Consider the following 17,388-nt stretch of genomic DNA (forward strand, 5'->3'; position numbering starts at 1 on the left):
ACCATAGTCGGATGATGCATACTTATGCTTCGATTAGGGAATCTCACATTACATGCTTTTACTAACCACTGGTGGGAAACAACTGATAAGCTAGGCTCTGTGACCTTTGTAATGGAGGTGTTCAAGATTTAGCACATGTTTATCTGCCCAAGTAAACTTTTTTTGCTTGAGGCTCAACGTCGTTTTATAAAACCGATATGCTTTAGATATGGCTCATGAATTGAAGATCTAAATGACCTAACGGGAACACCACCTAATGGATTTGTCTGCTATAATCGGTTTACATTTTTTAACACTTATTTACCATTGTTTAAAAGATATTTTACATTTTTTTTTTATTGTATACATTTATATTGATATCAGTCTAAAACAATTAAAAAAAAAAGTTTGAGTTGGACTTACTATCTAAAGCGCCTGCAGCGATCTCCTCAGAGGTAAAAAAAAATTACGTTTCCTCTGTAAAACATTTGAGGAAATACTAACTCCAACTGTCTGAACTACTATGTTCTGGACTGAAGAAAACCCATTGTGGGCATTCTCAATGACATCAGTGGGACAAGTCTTGTTGCCAACCATTAAAAGATCATAGTCTCCATCAACTGCACTGTCAATGGCGAAACCTTTGACTACTATTCCAAATATGTCCCGACTTCCGCTTTTGGCGACTAAGACAAATTTTGGAATCGTGCTAATAACGCTGTTAATGGATTTTCCTACGCAAGCTACCTTTTCACCCACAAAGGTGACTGCAAGCCTACTTACCCAGATTTTGGACAGCATATTGGAGGCCCAGCTCTACTTGGAAACTGCTTATAGTTTCCTCAACTGGATGCGAGTTACCTCCTGGGGTTTGAGGATGAAGCCCTAGATGAAGAGGACACTTATTAGCACTATGAATATCAACTGAAGATTGGTCATTCAGGTGCCTTTCACATTTTTTGACAGTGTTGCAACAAATGATGGACACTTTTCAAAGGTTACTTACTTGATAGGGCAGCCTACGCCTGCCACACCCTTGCTACTTACTGCACCTATTCCACCTCTGCCACCTATTCTGCCTCCTCCAATGGACACACCTCTCAGAGTTGTCAGACAACCACTGGTGCTACTGTCTCCTTATGAAATGTTGGATGAAGACTCATCAGATTCTGTGTGTCCAGGTTTGAAGGAAGAGGGTGAACTTCCACAGTGAGATGACCGGTGATGTGGACTGGGATGACTACTACTTACCCAAGGAAGGCAATAGATTTCCCACCCAACCAGATTCCCTTCCGGACAACCTAGCAATGGTTTTAATGCTCTAAAGGAGAGAGCAGCTAAAAGGTTCAAAACCCCAGTGGAGCAGCAATGCTTCCTTTTTGATTTTAAAAAGCAGCTCGACAAATCCACATGATCCATACCTATGCAGGACAATGTCTGGTCTAAAGGCCTAACATTTATGAGGATACTGGCTATGGTTCAAGTGGCCTCTCCCTATCTCGAGAGAAAGTACAGGGCACCAGATTCAGTCCCCGTCGGTCTTATAGGTAACCCAAAGCTGGACATCAGCGGCCCCGCACAGATCGAGGAACCAATCAGGCCATCATCAGCCCCTCCGGTCTGAGACTGCTGCCGAACTGGTGATTTCGGCCAGAGTGTTAGTGCAATGGTGGCAACATCAATCAAAGCTGTTAACACTTTAGCAATATTGGGCTGTTAGGATTACCAGCTGTGGCATGACAGTGCACCTCATTCCTGAGGACAGGAAGTTTGCTATAAAAGCATTGATCAAGGAGGGAGCAATAATCTATGCAGCAGTCATTGATGCTCCATGGACGTTTCCGGTACAGGCTTCTGCCAGCTGGCAGGTGCAGCATAAAGACTGTAGAATGGCTGAGGTCTGCAGCTTCTGTTAAGAAATTAAAGCAAAAATCCTCAATATACCCTTTAGTGCTCTCATCTTGTTTGGGAGACAAGTCGATGAGGCCCTACAGATAATGAAGACAGATATGGCTGCTATGAAATCACTAGGAGTGCTACGGTATCAACATCACGGCTCAGCCACGTTTGATGGCTTGTGTAGATCTCATGCCCATAGAGGAGCCTTCAATCACTGAGGGAGTCAAGGCAGGCCATATTAGCCCCACGCCCAGGGATACACAATCAACCGGATTATAGGGCGGGGGATGGCAGATCATTTAAACGGAAAGCAAGCGCCTCTCAAACGTTTGTTAGCAGCAACAAAAAATGAGCATGACTTCCCGCAACAGGCCCTCCTACCATCCCAATGTTAGCAGGTGGGGCGGGGAGAAGAATTTCCATGTTTGCACCCGCTTGAGGGTCCATAACATTTGACCGATGGGTGGGGCTGATTGTACACTCCGGACTAACATTGGAGTTTGTACAGAACCCATCTTTCTGCCTGCCCAGGAAAAGAACATGTACAAGAAACACTAGCCCCACAGTTGAAAACAGTACAATATACACAAGTTAATCAAATGGTTATTTTTATTATTAGTTATAATACATCCTATATAAAGAACTTTTATTTTTTTTAAACCTTGTGCTTTGTGATGGTGCAGTGGGTGTGTAGTGAGATTTGCTCGGTGCACTCATCAAAGTGATACACATGTGAAGGCGCCTGAAACCAGGAGAACGAAGGCTGAAAGAATGTTAAACATAGTTCACAAAGGATAGTGTTATGGTGTGAGGTGTCATCCTACAATATAGTGTATCTACTAATACAGCGCAGGTTGAAAGCTTATCTGGGTAAGAAAGGCGCAGTCCCAAAAATAGCAAGTCAGAGTTTAAAATCTATGTAATAGGCTGCCCAATATAGGCTGCCCAATAAAAACAAAAATTTTAGTGGTGTGAGAGAACAAGCTCAACCTGAATCCTGGTAGATCGAATTAACAGGTAACAGTATGTAATGGATATCTGTCCCACTGGAATACGGCTGAAAAAGACAAATCTAAAAAAAGGAGGGAAAGTGTTTTAAGTGCCAGAGGGAAGAAGTGTGAATAAAAAAAGCGTATAAAAAGAAAAAGGTCATACCTTTCAGATTTTCCTAAAGAAATATAACTGGCGGGTAATACTGCTGATTCCTTGATATCAGAGGTAATGTGTGGTTCCTAAAATCCTTACTGTATGAAGGGAGAAAGAAAGCGGGCATATACACACACAGAAATCATGTGCACTGTATCGCAGCGCGTGTTAGCACAGAGTACTTCACCGTGCTCCGAAAATAAGAGTATTACCAAAGAATTGTCTATCGACAGCAGGTCTACATGCCGGTCTGGCAAATTCCGACAAAGGTAGAGCTGTGCTTGCTTATATAGAGCAGAGTCTCTCATTGCACTTGCTCAGTGAAGACGGCCCACAATGCCATGGGAGAGTAGTGGAGGGCAAAGTAGGACTTAGTAGCTTCTGTGTTCGGAGAACACAAATTGACTTCTAGAAAGATCACAGGAAAGAAGAATATGAAAAAAAGCTAGATCAACCGATCAGAAACAGATGTATGGTTAGGCAAAAGAAATCACTAAAGGTCATGTGTAATACAACAATATAGTCTACTTGAATGCAGAAAACCACTAGGTTAACACACTTAATCAGTACAGAAGTACATTAAATTAATGCCAATTATTAAATACAAGGCAAAATCAAGGGTGGAAAATGGGGTCCGAAGTAGTCAAGTTGAAAATTCAGAACTGATATCAAGATATCTAAAGGTTCCATAGAGAAGGTGCTGATTGTCACAAAGTAAACGTTTTTTTAATAAAAGTTCTTTATGTATGATTCATTAGAACACATGATTAAAATAACCATTTGGTTAAATTGTACTGAATGTTTTGTTTTCCACTGTGGGCACAGTGTTTCTTGTACATTTACTTACCCAAGGTCCCCAGTGATTCTCTGATTCACTTGTTAACTGCAGCTTTTCCCAGGAAAGAACATCACCTTCATTTTAGGGAGCTGCAACAGGAAATTATTTCGCTTCCTAAAGGGAGAGCTGGAGGTGGTCCTGCGATCCTAAAGAAACCATGGATTTTACTTCAGATTCTTTTTGATAAAGACAACTGGATAGTGAAGGCGATTATAGACTCCTGAGAACTAAACAAGTTCCTAAAAAAAATTATTTTCGCATGGTTATGCTCCAAGAAGTTGTGCTTATGATCTAGGAAGGAAATTACTTGACCTCCCTGGATCTTCAAGATGTGTATTTTCATGTCCCTATACACCAGAAACACAGGAATTCCCTCCATTTTTTTAGTGGCGGGCAGCACTGCCAATGCAAAGTGTTTCCCTTTAACCTGAAATCAACAAATCGGATATTTAGCAAATGCCTAGCAGTAGTTGCCATCTTCCTCAGATGACTGGGTAACCAAGTGTACCCTTATTTGGACGACTGGCTCGTCAAGGCTACATCAAGGGAAGAGGCAAAAACTTCTACAGCTGCCTATTTCACAGGTTGAGACTGACACTAAACATTTGCAAGTCTTTTATGTAATCAAAAGTAAAACTTCACTTCCTAGGTGTGATGCTAGACACACAACTGGAAAAGGCTGTTCATCACAGGAACGAGCGAGAAAGCTCCAAGTCATGGCATAGGTCTTCTCTTCCATACAATCTGTCATATTCAGGCAGTCCAAACCTCTGCATAGGCCTTATAGCTTTTTGCAGGGTCTGAATGAGACCTGTCCAACAAGAGTAGGACAATCAATGGAAACAGACGTTCATGGGACAACATGGTCGAAGGTACTAGACTGCAGGTGCTGTTACAGTGGAGATTTCCTACAAATCTCCATGCATTTCCATCCTCCTTTGGACAGTGGCACTCCCAATCGATGTGTTTATGAGAAAGTGAAGCTGGAGAGCTCACATGCAAGAGCTGTTGACCAGCAGTCTGTTTAGACACACAGAAGATGCTCCATATCAATTTTTTGGAGCTTCGAGCCATGCGAGTAGGCCTCCATGCTTTCCTCTCAAAACCGACAGGTCAGATGGTCTTCGTCAGGGCGGCCGATACAATGTCAATATTTTACATGGCTAAGCAAGGGGGAACAAAAGGTCTTAACCTCTCTTGGAAGATGTGCAACAGCTATGGGACTGGTCAGTTTCTCACCATGTGAACATCGCTGTGTAGCACATCCTTGGACGTCCAAACCAGCACTCAAACATTATCAGACTGTCACGAATGTGAGCTCCATTGTCATATTCCACAAATTAGGTCGCCTAACACTGGATTTGTTTGCCACCCTAAGCATCAGGAAATGACACTGGTAAGCGAGTAGGTTTTTGCAACTGGGACCACGGGTATTGCGTTTTAGATCAAATGGTCAGACTTTGCATACGCCTTTCCGCTGTTACCCTTATGTCTAGGGTCCAAAGGAAAGCGAAGGTAGAACATTGTATCCCGATTCTCATTCAGCCAGCTTGGCATCGCCTGTACTAGTTCACTCAGCTCCTGAATCTATCCGTATAGCCATCTGTGCCATTGCAGATGCACTCCAATTTCCTCTCCAGACACAATGAAAAAATTCTGCACCACAACCTCGGATCGTCGAGCCTGTTATCCATTGACCCAAGAGTTTGTTCATCTAGATCTCATACACCAGAATGTATAAACCTCCTGTCTGAAGCCTGGCACCAGCTATTGCAAGAACTTGTAATGCCAAATGGAAGTGTTTCTGTGTATGGTTTAGAACCAAAATTTCACCCATTGACGTTAACTCCTCACCAAATACTTCCATATTTGCTTAAATACTCATAAGTACGAGTCCACGTGGCAGCAATCTCATGATTTCCGAGAATGGAGGATAATTAAACACACTTTTCTCAGAGAATAATAAAACAATTTATAATGTGACTTTTCAGATCAGTTCCACCTGTGTGGTGCCCACCATTACCCTGGGAGCTTAATTCTGTCTGTAGCCAGCAGATGCTGCCACCTTTTGAATTAATCCACAAAGCACATCTAAAGTTCATTTAATGTAAGGGCAGCACACAGTTTAGGAGAAATGCATGCATTTAAAGCAAAAGAGCTTTCTCCGTTTTTTTACAAAGGAAAAATTAATCTTACTGACCAATCCAAAGTTTATACCCAAGGTCCCTACTGATTTTCACCTGAATGAGCCTATCTTTCTGCTCTCTTTTTTTCCTAAATCTTCTACAGACCAGTAATTGCTTATGCTTGATGTGCGCAGGTGCATCAACTTTTACATGGACAAGACAAAAGACATTTGATATTCAGACCAACTGTTTGTATCCTGCATCAACTCAAGGATAGACAAACTCCTGTAGTAAAAGAGTAGCACTTTGGCTCTTGGCCTGCATCACTTTTTTGTCACAACAAGGAGCTGCGCCACTCCAGGGAAGAGAGAGGGTGCATTCTACCGGGAGCATGGCTACAACTGCAGCACTCTACGCTGGTGGGCCTTTGCAAGACCTCTGCCGTGCATCTACCTTGAGGAGCAGGTCCACACTCATGAAGCACTACTGCCTTGCTGTGTATGCATAAGCCAACTTGTCAGTGGAACAAGCTGTCCTGTAACCGGTTTCATTGAAGGTGAACCTGCTTCCTTTTTTCTTATATTTACTATGATTGTTATGTACTGCTTACTATTCTTATTAAATCAAATGAATATATGAAAGATCCAATGCTGGATACGAAATGAGATACCTGAACAGCATTGGTATATTGCATATGTTTATATCTGACCCTCAGTCCTCCCTGGTCAGAGGCTCATTTATTATATAAAGCGGTACAAAAGGGGGTGGTGATGGACGGAGCATCAGAACCAATCAAACACTCACACCCAGTCAACAGATCTGGGTTTGATCCATCACCATTCTTTAGCCCACTCTGCCACCCCAGTTCAGACATGGCCATATGCAAATCAGTCTGACCCTGTGCCTCATGGGAACAGTCCAGCCCGAACTGCCAAGCCATGCCTTCCCTGGACCGGAAACAAGCTTCCTAGGACCGGTTTCTTGCATATGGCTGGGCTCCAACTGGAATGGCATGGTGAGCAAAAAAACGATGGATTTAGGCCCAGATCTCTGTACTGGGGTGAATGTATGACTTTGTTCTGCATTCTGTCCATCAATTGTTGTTTTTGCATTTGTCACCCCGAGTGGGAAGGGTATGCTCAGACGTGAGTCCCTTGCTCTCCATGCCACTGGAATCAGGCTATCCTGGCTGACGAGGGCTGAAAGCCCGAAACCGGTCCTAGGATGCTTGTTTCCAGTCCAGGGAGGACCTGGCTTGGCAGTTCGGGCTGGACTGTTCCCATGGGGCACAGGGTCAAGACTGATTTGCATATGGCTGGGTTCCAACTGGAATGGCATGGTGAGCAAAAAAACGATGGATTTAGGCCCAGATCTCTGTACTGGGGTGAATGTATGACATTGTTCTGCATTCTGTCCATCAATTGTTGTTTTTTCATTTATTATATACTCTTCTCGCACTTTGTGCTATGAATTCTGAGCTGTGGTGACTTCTAGGAGGAGTAGGGGAGCCAGTACTTATTACCCCTAACTGGCTGAAGTTCGGGTTGCTTCAAATTAGGTGGATGTGCTTCTAAACAACTAGTGGCCTATTGCAATTTTAACACTATTTACTGCTATTTAAGACCACCTGGGATTACCACATTGACAACTGGGAATGATTTAAGCATGCAAGTATATGAAAAATACCAACGCTAGAGAATTGGAGTTACAGGTAAGTGATTTATTCAATGGCAATCTGCCATCTCAATTTGATGCAATGCATCACACTGATGTTGAATTCAGCTGCACTGATTGTATATGTTGTGTAAAACGTAATAGTCAGGTACGCTCTTCGAACCTGTGACCTATTTTCAAATTTGTATTTCTAGAAGAGTCCTTTAATAATATTGCCATTGTCTAGGTGGTGGTGGTAAAGGACACCATCTGTTGATCGCAATAGCAATTACCAATTTGACTTATGATCTAAGATGCAATACGTTATGTTTAATGACTGGTTGGTTAGGGGTGTATGCAAGTATGCACTATTTGTGTAGCGCATAGCTAACCAAAAGGTAGCAAAGCACTATACAGAGTGGAAGATGAGCATACGCTCAACAAGTGATAGGAAAGAAAGCTGGGTTCTGAAAGCAGAAGGGTGTGGTTACTGCATTGTGATATAGTGTTCTTTAAAGAGTTTCGTCTTCAGCCTTTTCCTAAATTGCTGTGGCATTGGGGCAGTCCTGATGGATATGGGCTGTTTAAAATGTGTTTATTTTGCCTTGTGCCACAGATGGATGAAAGAAAGATACATTATTTTGTCTTTAGAATGAAGTATGTTACGGATGTGGGTATTCTGCAGCGACATGTATCTCGACATAACCACCGAAACGAGGACGAGGAGAATTCCCTCTCTATTGACTGCATGAGGATTTCTTTTGAATATGAGTATCCTTCATTAAATTTCACTGGCAAGAGTCTGGCGAATGTGCGAATATAAGGGTGATTATTGCTGGCCTTTGCCAAGAGGTAGTTTTGTTCATAGTGTGCAGTATGTGTCCCACACATCTACTCAACAAGCCAGTTAAGTGGGGAAGCCATTGTGGCTAAGGATAGGCATGAGTCAAATATCGAAGTCCGCTAGATAGCAACACTAGTGAACATAGCACACCTTTCAGTTCCAAATCTTTCCAGATCAAAGGCATGTACAACTGTAAGACATAGTTTGCAGTATATGTTCATACTTGTAAATGTGGCCTAGCCTATGTAGGCAGTACAACTCTGCAAGTCAACTGCCATAATCTCCAACTACTATGGGCAGTCAAGAACCGAGACTGGTCGTATCCGGTCATAACAACAATGTTGGTTCTCTGTCATATGTTGTGATAGATGCGGTCTCCAAATCTTTAAGAGGAGGTGACCGAGAAAGGCAACTGAGACAGATGGAATGTAAATACATAGTAAACCACGATACTAAGTTTCCACACGGGTTGAATGTTGAGAAAGAGTTGTATGCATTACTTTAAGATTTGTTGATATTGAAAAAGGACTTCACTGTCCAAACTGCTATTTTTTTTTTTCTTTCATAAATAGTTAGGCATACATAAGAGGGCTCATTTAAAGAGTAACAAGTGCGGAAGCAATACCCTGAAAAAAGGCATATACACAGCAAAATAAGTCATAAGAGTGAGGTTGGATAAAATGATTAGTCAATCATTTAGGCTGCTATCCTAATGTCATTAAATGACACGCAACTATACCACACCTCAGGGTTTCAAAACAGTTAATATTTTATATTTTTTAAAGTTTTTTTTTTTTAGAGAATCAAACCTATGTTGATATGGTTCGGAATGATCAATAGTCCATTATTTGTCGTAAAATATTGCATTTGCTTTGAATGTACAACCTGCATTTATGCACTAAATAATGCAATTGATGGTCAAAATGATTCTTTAAGAATAAAGGGTGTAGTAAAACTGTTTTCAGTAAAATAATGCATTAAACAAAGAATTTAACCATTTGATGGAAAATGAATAGAAATCACAAGGAAATGAATGTTTTTAAATTTAATTTAGCTTTGATATGAATTGCAAGAATTGATTGTTTTTAATCATTATGAATTGTTGAGTTGATCAAGTGGAGTCCAAGCGCCTTGGAAAATGTATCCGAAGAACAGAGTCTTTCTTTGTGACAACTGTCATGAGTGTATTTTAATACCACTAAAATGCTGCACGTTGTATGAGCAAGGTCACTGTTTTGACCGAAACGCGTTATGGTGGATGTAATGTGTCCATTTATTCTGTACAGAAACACCAGCTCATGCAACGGGTTTCAGCACCACTGCCGTGATGACGCATACATTTTCTTGTGAAGCAACATTTTTAAATCAGGGAGTACATGGACATGGAAATAGGACTTGGGGAGAAAAGCTGCAAGTGCAGTACAGCACGGTCGCCATCTTGGGTGTATCAACCATCATAGATTGACATGATTGAAGCAGGTTAAATAAATCCTTTCAAATTATGAAATCATGTAATTAATATCAGCAAAAATGAAAACCTATAACTAGTGGGTTGTCTGTGGTATTCAGCAATATACACAGTTGTATGCTCACACTGTGTCAACAACAGTCCATGAATATATCAAGGGAAGTATAATGCAAGTGTATCATGGGCGTTCGGCAACCTACATCATTCATCACCCTAGTGGGCATATAAGCCGCTGATGGCACCCGTGATTAGATGCTGACAAACACATTGCGGTGAAAAACATTTATTGATTAAAGCTTCGTGAACATAATTGCGAAATAAAGCTAGCACAGTCGCCATCTTGGATGTATTAAAACCCATAGTTCTTAGGATGCAAAAGTGTATCTTAAGACATCAGCAACTTACATCAGTTACTGACCAAGTGGTCATATAAACAACTAATGGCATCTGTATTGATGGTCAAAACCGCAATGTGCTTTAAAGTACATTGTGCTGAAAAATATGATTTCGTGATCAGAATGACAGTTGCCATCTTGGATGTATCAAAACCCATGGGTCATCATGATCGAACAAGTTGTAAAAGCATGTTGAGAATCATAAAATGATATACACACTGTATACAATATACACAGTCATGAAATAGAAGTGTGCGTTCTATGCTAATACACGCTTATACAGTAAAAAAATGTGTGTTCAGAATTTTGTCAACCATATATCATAAATACATCATGCGTGGATGTAAAGGGATATACATATCTTACACGAAATGCGAGCCAAGTGGGCATATGTGAAATTAACAACAATTGATCCACCTACTATGTTGTATATAAGTACATTTAGTCGTTATCAGCACATATCCATTTGGTCAATCATGTGTGCTGTCACAATGTACCAATATAAAGTATATACTGCCCAAGTGGGCAAATAACAATAATACTAGTCTAATAAATAAGTCAAACCCTCTGGTGCCAATCACCAAACCTCATGCAGAAGAGTATGGTTGAGTGCCCCTGTTGGGGCAACCTCTCCTTATCTCAGCTATACCACAACTACCCACACTTTTAAGTTCAACATTAAAATCATTTAACTTTAGAACCTAAAGTGCAATAAAGCTTCACACTATGACTAATCACATCTCCGTCCAGATGGACATATAGTTCCTCGCCGGAGTTCAGGCCACAACAGGATTCCCCCTTGTGGGTCCGCATCCACCTTCTTAATACCATAGACACTGAAATGAAACTGTTCCATGTGTCTTGCCAGTGGGTAGTGTTTGTCATGATTGGCAATAACTTGCATATTTTCTAATACTCTTTTGCCAATATTTTGAAGTCCACACAGGTGTTGTAACACATAAATGACATGGTTAGTTCGACATGTTCTAAACTGAGAAAGGTTTCTATGGGTCTTGGTGAAGGGTACATCATATTGAAGACCAGGCCTTGCATTTGCCACAGGCAAAAAACAGATAAATCCATACTGTTTCTCATCCCCATTGACAACATTGGTGATGTCACTACACATTAGGGTATCCCTGAGTGATCTGCTTCTCCAGTAAGTAATAGCAGGTCTATCCCCTTCTAAGTCACCTATAGTAGTGTCGCATTTAAGTAACTTGCAGTTCTCCATCTCAAATCGGCCAAGAGTCCAGGCTCTGATGGGCTCCCATGGGCTCCCTGCAGAGTTCTATTGATGTTTTTCCCCTCTTTTCACAGACAAACTCCTAGAAGTATCTAATGAGGTTTTCGATAAAGGTAAGTTGCCACCTACAATGGGGGAGGCGAAATTAAGATCCCTCCCAGCCGACCTCATACAGACAATATCGCTGTTGAATGTTGATATGAAAATATTAAGCGGCATCATGGCGGACGGACTTCTCCTGAAGGTGTTGCTATTAATCCACTCCAACCAGGCGGGCTTTATCTCTGGCACGAACACGACCTGTAATCTGAAACGACTGGTACATGTATGCCAGGCCCCTAGATTGATGGAGGCAGAGAGTGCAGCGGTGCTCTTAGATAATGAGCAAGCGTTCGATTCAGTGGAGTGGCTGTATCTGTGGCAAGTCCTTAGGTGAATGGGTATGGCTGACACCTATCTTCAATGGATTCAACTACTCTATGCCCCCACGGCTAGAGTACGACTAGGAAGAATGGTATAAATACATCTAGCACTGCGACGTAGCGCCCGGCAGGGATGCCCTCTCTCACCTTTAATTTTCGCAATAGCGATGGCAATACCAATGGCCATTCGGCTAAGAGACACGATGGAGCCATGGGGAATACAGTTGGGGGAGACTACTCATACGGTCTAGCTATATGCAGACGATACTCTTAGTCTATCTGATGCAGCCGGATCGGTCCATCCCAGTACTACTATCCCAAATGCAAAGCTTCGGGATGATTTCAGGGCTCCATATCAACCGTACAAGTCCAGGGTGGTCCCATTGGGTAGAACGGCTACGGTTCAACCGGCGCTGCGACCGCCTATCGATTTTACCTGGGGCAGAAGAAGAACGATATCTGGGTATTTACCTGGCACATACGGCCAAAGCGCATCATGAGTCTAACATTGGCCGTGTAGTACAGGGTTTGAAGGCATCGATTCAATTCTGGATGGAGTTGCCGAATTTTCCTTTATGGGATGCTTTGCAATCATGAAAATGATTGTTTTGCCCCGCTGTTTGTATGCATAACAACACTCCATTTATATAGTTCCTTAATCATACTTCATCACACTAGTCTCATTGGGGATCTTCCTTGGGGGAAAAACGTTGATGAGTGCGATTAATGAACCCGCAGCAAACGGGGGAGCAGGGAGGTTTGGAGGTATCCCGACTTGAATTTTATTATATGGCCTCTCCGCTGCAACCCGCAGTCCACTGGTTAGATAGCGACGGAAATTGGGAGAAATCACTATTAGCCGGCACATTTGGTGGTAGTTCATTGGCCGAGCTGTTTATGCCTGGAGCTAGAAATATCCGTAGGTAATAAGACATGTGGCAAAAGTATGGGAAAATGTGGTCAGGAGAGTCGTGCAGCACGCACCGTACGCACCTGACATGCCCCTATGGGTGATCCGACCCTTTGCAGCCATCGCAGAATCTATCTGTTCGTCAGTGGAAAGATGGCGGCTGCCAGTTGTTGGGGGATCTCTATGCAAATGGACAGTTCCTGTCCTGGGAGGAGGCATGGGACACCTTTTGACCTAGGGACAGGTCAGTTTCTTCCATATGGTAAAATATCTAGCGTAGCACAGGAATTATAGCAGGGCTTCCCAGAGGAACCACCCATCACTAATATACTACAAGCTTTATTCTCCATGGCACGGGCGAAGACATGTCTCACACCTTTACCAGGCACTCTGTGAGGACCTGTCCGCAGAACCACTAGCACTTCAGCAGAAGTGGGATATATTAATAGACGAACCCTTGACTGCAGGTGAATGGAAAAGTGTATATGAGGGGGTACAAAAGGTCAACGCGAATGCACGATTGACTCCTCCGATATAATGTAGTGCATCAAACCTATCTTACTCCACGCACATTGCATGCAGTATATCAAACCCGTACCGATGGCTGTCCTAGATGTGGGGCCCGGGGGGCAGATTTCCTTCACATGATCTGGCAATGCTCATTGTTACACCTTTACTGGGAGGAGATATTGACTCGTCTAGGAGAAACAGCGGGTTGGAACATAACAAAAGATTAAACGGGTGTAGCTCGGATTATTGCCCACGTCCAAGAACAAAAACCTAAGCAGACGCTTTGTCAATCTAGGGTTGGTTCTGGCCAAAAGACGTTTAGTAATAGCATGGATGCAACCTCAGCCACCGAAATTTGTAGATTGGATGAGAGAGATGAATGAATGGGCAACCGCAGAGGTGGTGCAAATGATATTTGTAAGAAAAGATGAAAAAGCTAAAGAAGACCGACTGGCATGGACTACAAAGTTGATGGACTTACAGAAAGGTCAAGAGTCGGTCTCCCAAGAGAACTCAGGAAGGGAATGCCCGTAACTACACAAGGCAAACTGTGATAAACCCAAGAAATTCAATAATCCAGATCAAAATGAAACCAACTTGTACGGGGTTGTTACTCCAGACTGACACTGAATGGGAGGGGATGGAGGGGTGTTAAGGGGGATCTTGTTAATGGTTTATGTTAAAATTGGCTAACTGTATGTGAGAAGTTGGCCTGATGTATGATGTCACTAGTTCTAGTGTACACCTTATATCAGTCCAAATACCCTTATGGTGATTGGTTGTAAAGTCAACCTTATAGACCAGCTATCCTAGTGGTAGCATGGACAAGAGCAGTCTTAGGCTAAACTCTGAATGGCATGTGAAGCCAGCTGTGATACCATATATAATCCCTTGAATACCAAATGAAAGGACACCACAACAGATATATATATAAAATAAAGTGTATTTATTCTAGTCAAACCCTCAGCACTCTTTATGAGATTAGAGGTAAGTACAACACAGTCTTATTTAAGCATACATTAAGTCACACAGGTAAGTAATACAGTTAGGCCCTAGGGGCCACGCAAACCATATACTAAGTAAGTGGTATAAGAACCACTGTCACGGAAATAGAATAGGCCTAGGCCTAGGGAATCGCTGGGGCTACACTACACTAGCGTTAGTTAGGAAGTGGGAGGCCCACGGGATTCGTGTGCAGAGTGGAAACACTCACGCGTAATGCGTAAAAGTCAATAGCAATAGTACAGTTTAGAAAACGGTAGGTTTAGGACACTTCCGGAGTAGCTAGGAAGTTGAGACTTGAAAACTAGACACTAGGATAGTCACTATCCTGATGAGCACCGGAGTACCCAAGTTACCTATCCCACAGGCTGCGGGTGCATAGGGGTGAAGATGCGTCGTTTTTGTCGTCGACTCCTATGGATGCCTGAAGAAAGATGCTGACAGGCAGTCAGTGAAGAGTGTCCGGTGGATCCCAAGGCTGGGATCAAGAAGAGAGGAAACCTGCAAGCAGAAGGGACAGAGTCAAGGTCACTAGCCAGTGACCACGTGGAACCAGGAAGGAACCAGGCGATGTCGTGAAGATTGCAGGTGAAGGTGAAGCTTGTCGCTGCAGCCAGGAGGACCAGGAAGCGTCGAGGACGACCAGGACCAGGAGGCGAGCTGTCCCACGAAGGCTCTTGCTGTCGGCGGCGTCGAAGTTGGACTAGGTCTCACCAAGCCTTGGCAAGCGGAACCCACGAAGAACGGAGGACTTGCTTCTGGTGCAGACCAGGAAGGTCTGGGGTGCTTCTTCTTTGCAGAGAAGCGGGAGCCAGTCTGGAGGAGCCAAACCAGCGCAGAAGATTTCAGGGTGCGTCGTCACAAAGGCCACTTGCCAGCGGGCAAGCAACTGGACAGACGCGGTAAGCAGGAAAATGCTGAAGGGCCCCACGCAGGACTCGTGGAGTGTGGGGGCTGATCTTCGGTGCTGATGGTGCTTGGGGTTGGGGCTTCTCAATCCCCGGTGCACAACTTCGAGGGTACCTCAGAAGCTGCGCTTGAAGATACTAGCCACTTTTTCCAGGTAGCCGGTCCCACGTCGCTCGTCGCCTCCACGGATCTCAGCTCTGCTGTAGATGTGGATCAGGGTCGGAGAAGTCTGGAAGTCAAGGCTCTGGTCGGGCTCTGCAGTCGGTTCCTCGTAGAACGTGGGCAAAGCAAAGGGTAGTCTCTTGATGGTGCCTGTTTGCACAGGGTAGCCACTCCTTGGCTACAAGGGAGATTCTTCAGTCTTCTTCTTTCGTCTAATGTCGAAGGTCCAGAGTTTCTGTTCAGTTTTGCAGGTTCAGGATAATCTAAAGTCTTGAGGCCCAACTCCCACTCTTATACTAATCTGGGGGGCTGGGATACCTGCTAGGTCACGCCTTATGGGTGGGACCTGGGAGGGGGTGGTTACACCCACTTCCCTTTGTCCAGTTTCGTGCCAGAGCTGGGGCTGGAGTGCCCCAGCGCCGGTTTGAACTGGACTATGCAAGGAACACCTTGTGTGCCCCAGGCATGTCTCATTCCTTTCAGCCCACCCTGCCCCAATACACTAAAGGCTGTCTGGGGAGGTGCTAGCACCTCCCCAAGCAGGAAACCTATTGTCCAGGCCTCCCTGGCTGGGATCACTCCCAGCTGCAGGAGGTCAGACTTGTCGTGGCAGCAGCATCCATTTTGTGATGCTGAGGCTTTGGTCAGAGGCTAGCAGTTGAAGTATGATTTTAACATGTCTTTCCCTCTAGAAGGGGGGAATAATATTCTCATGTCCAGAAATGGCATGGGGGTATTATTCCACAGTGTTAGACACCTTACACGACATGTTTCGATAAAGCCAAACCATAGTTACCATAACCGTCTAAGATTATAAGGCACTTTAAGAGTATATGGTAGGCTATATCATAGAACAGCTATAAGGACAAGGTTCCGAAAGCTGCAGACAGGCTCAGCTCATGCTAGAGCACCATCTCACATGTTACCAAGCACTCTGCCTCCAGGATTGTCAAGGCCTGCCATAGGAGTGACTGATAGGTACACATGTGTCTATATGTAAGTTAGGTATAGGAATACTACACCTAAGCAAGGGGTGATTACACGACCTTGCCCCAGCTGAGTGTTCAGCCAGTTGTGTCAAAATGGAAGGCCAGGCCAGGGGTGGCATAATACATGCTGCAGCCCCTGGTAGGCCTAGGGTACACCTATGCCCTGGGTACCTAGGGTACACTGTACAGGGGCCAATAAGGTGATCCTATCCAAATGGGTTATGCACCTAAAGTACATAGTATTAATTTAGAGAGAGAACAGCAGGGCTGTGGGTCTGATTAGCAGGCCCACAGCCACATCTAAGTCGAAAACCAGTAAAGCAAAAGCAAAAAGTGGGGGTGAACATAGAAAGCAGACCCTACTCTCCTACACTGTATGATTGTAATCAAGACATATAATGGATGGAAATGTTAAAAGATCGCATTTTGGGACTACAAAATAGAATGGCCTGAGAACAAACCATAATGTAAATAATTAAATGGAAGTTATATTCTGTATGCTAACACTATTGTTCCACGATATATATTTCAATATGTATAAAAGTGTGAAATGCCAATCAACAACTCGATTTTTTTTTTTTTAAAGTAACTTGCAGTTTCGCTTTGCTCGAATCAATTCACTATAAGGTAAACTCCACTTAAGCTGTTTGGGGTGACTGCTTAAAGCGTGGAGTAGGCTGTTCCCTACCACAGGTTTGTTGTGCAATTTAAACGTCAGTTTAGTCCTTTAACCTCTACATCAAGAAAAATTATATTGGTTGTGCTCATATTACATGTCCGTTCCAGATTGTAATCATTGACATTCAAATGTTCAACAAACTGTCCCGCCTACTCTTTACTCGCCTGCCAGATTAAAAACAGGTGATCAATAAATCTGACCCACATCACAA

The 17,388-nt window shown here is 43.4% G+C and overlaps 1 protein-coding gene across 2 annotated transcripts in view; it reads left to right on the forward strand.

Moving 5' to 3' along the window:
- Positions 1-17,388, forward strand: part of CDC45 (cell division cycle 45) — a 433,910-nt gene that overhangs the window by 249,292 nt on the left and 167,230 nt on the right. For both annotated transcript variants that reach the window (XM_085633419.1, XM_085633420.1), the window contains one exon: positions 8,293-8,412. In XM_085633419.1, the coding sequence (XP_085489545.1) occupies positions 8,293-8,412 (120 nt within the window). The remainder of the gene's footprint in view (positions 1-8,292; positions 8,413-17,388) is intronic.

Source organism: Triturus cristatus, chromosome 11 (genome assembly GCF_964204655.1).
Source record: "Triturus cristatus chromosome 11, aTriCri1.1, whole genome shotgun sequence".
NCBI lineage: Eukaryota > Metazoa > Chordata > Amphibia > Caudata > Salamandridae > Triturus > Triturus cristatus.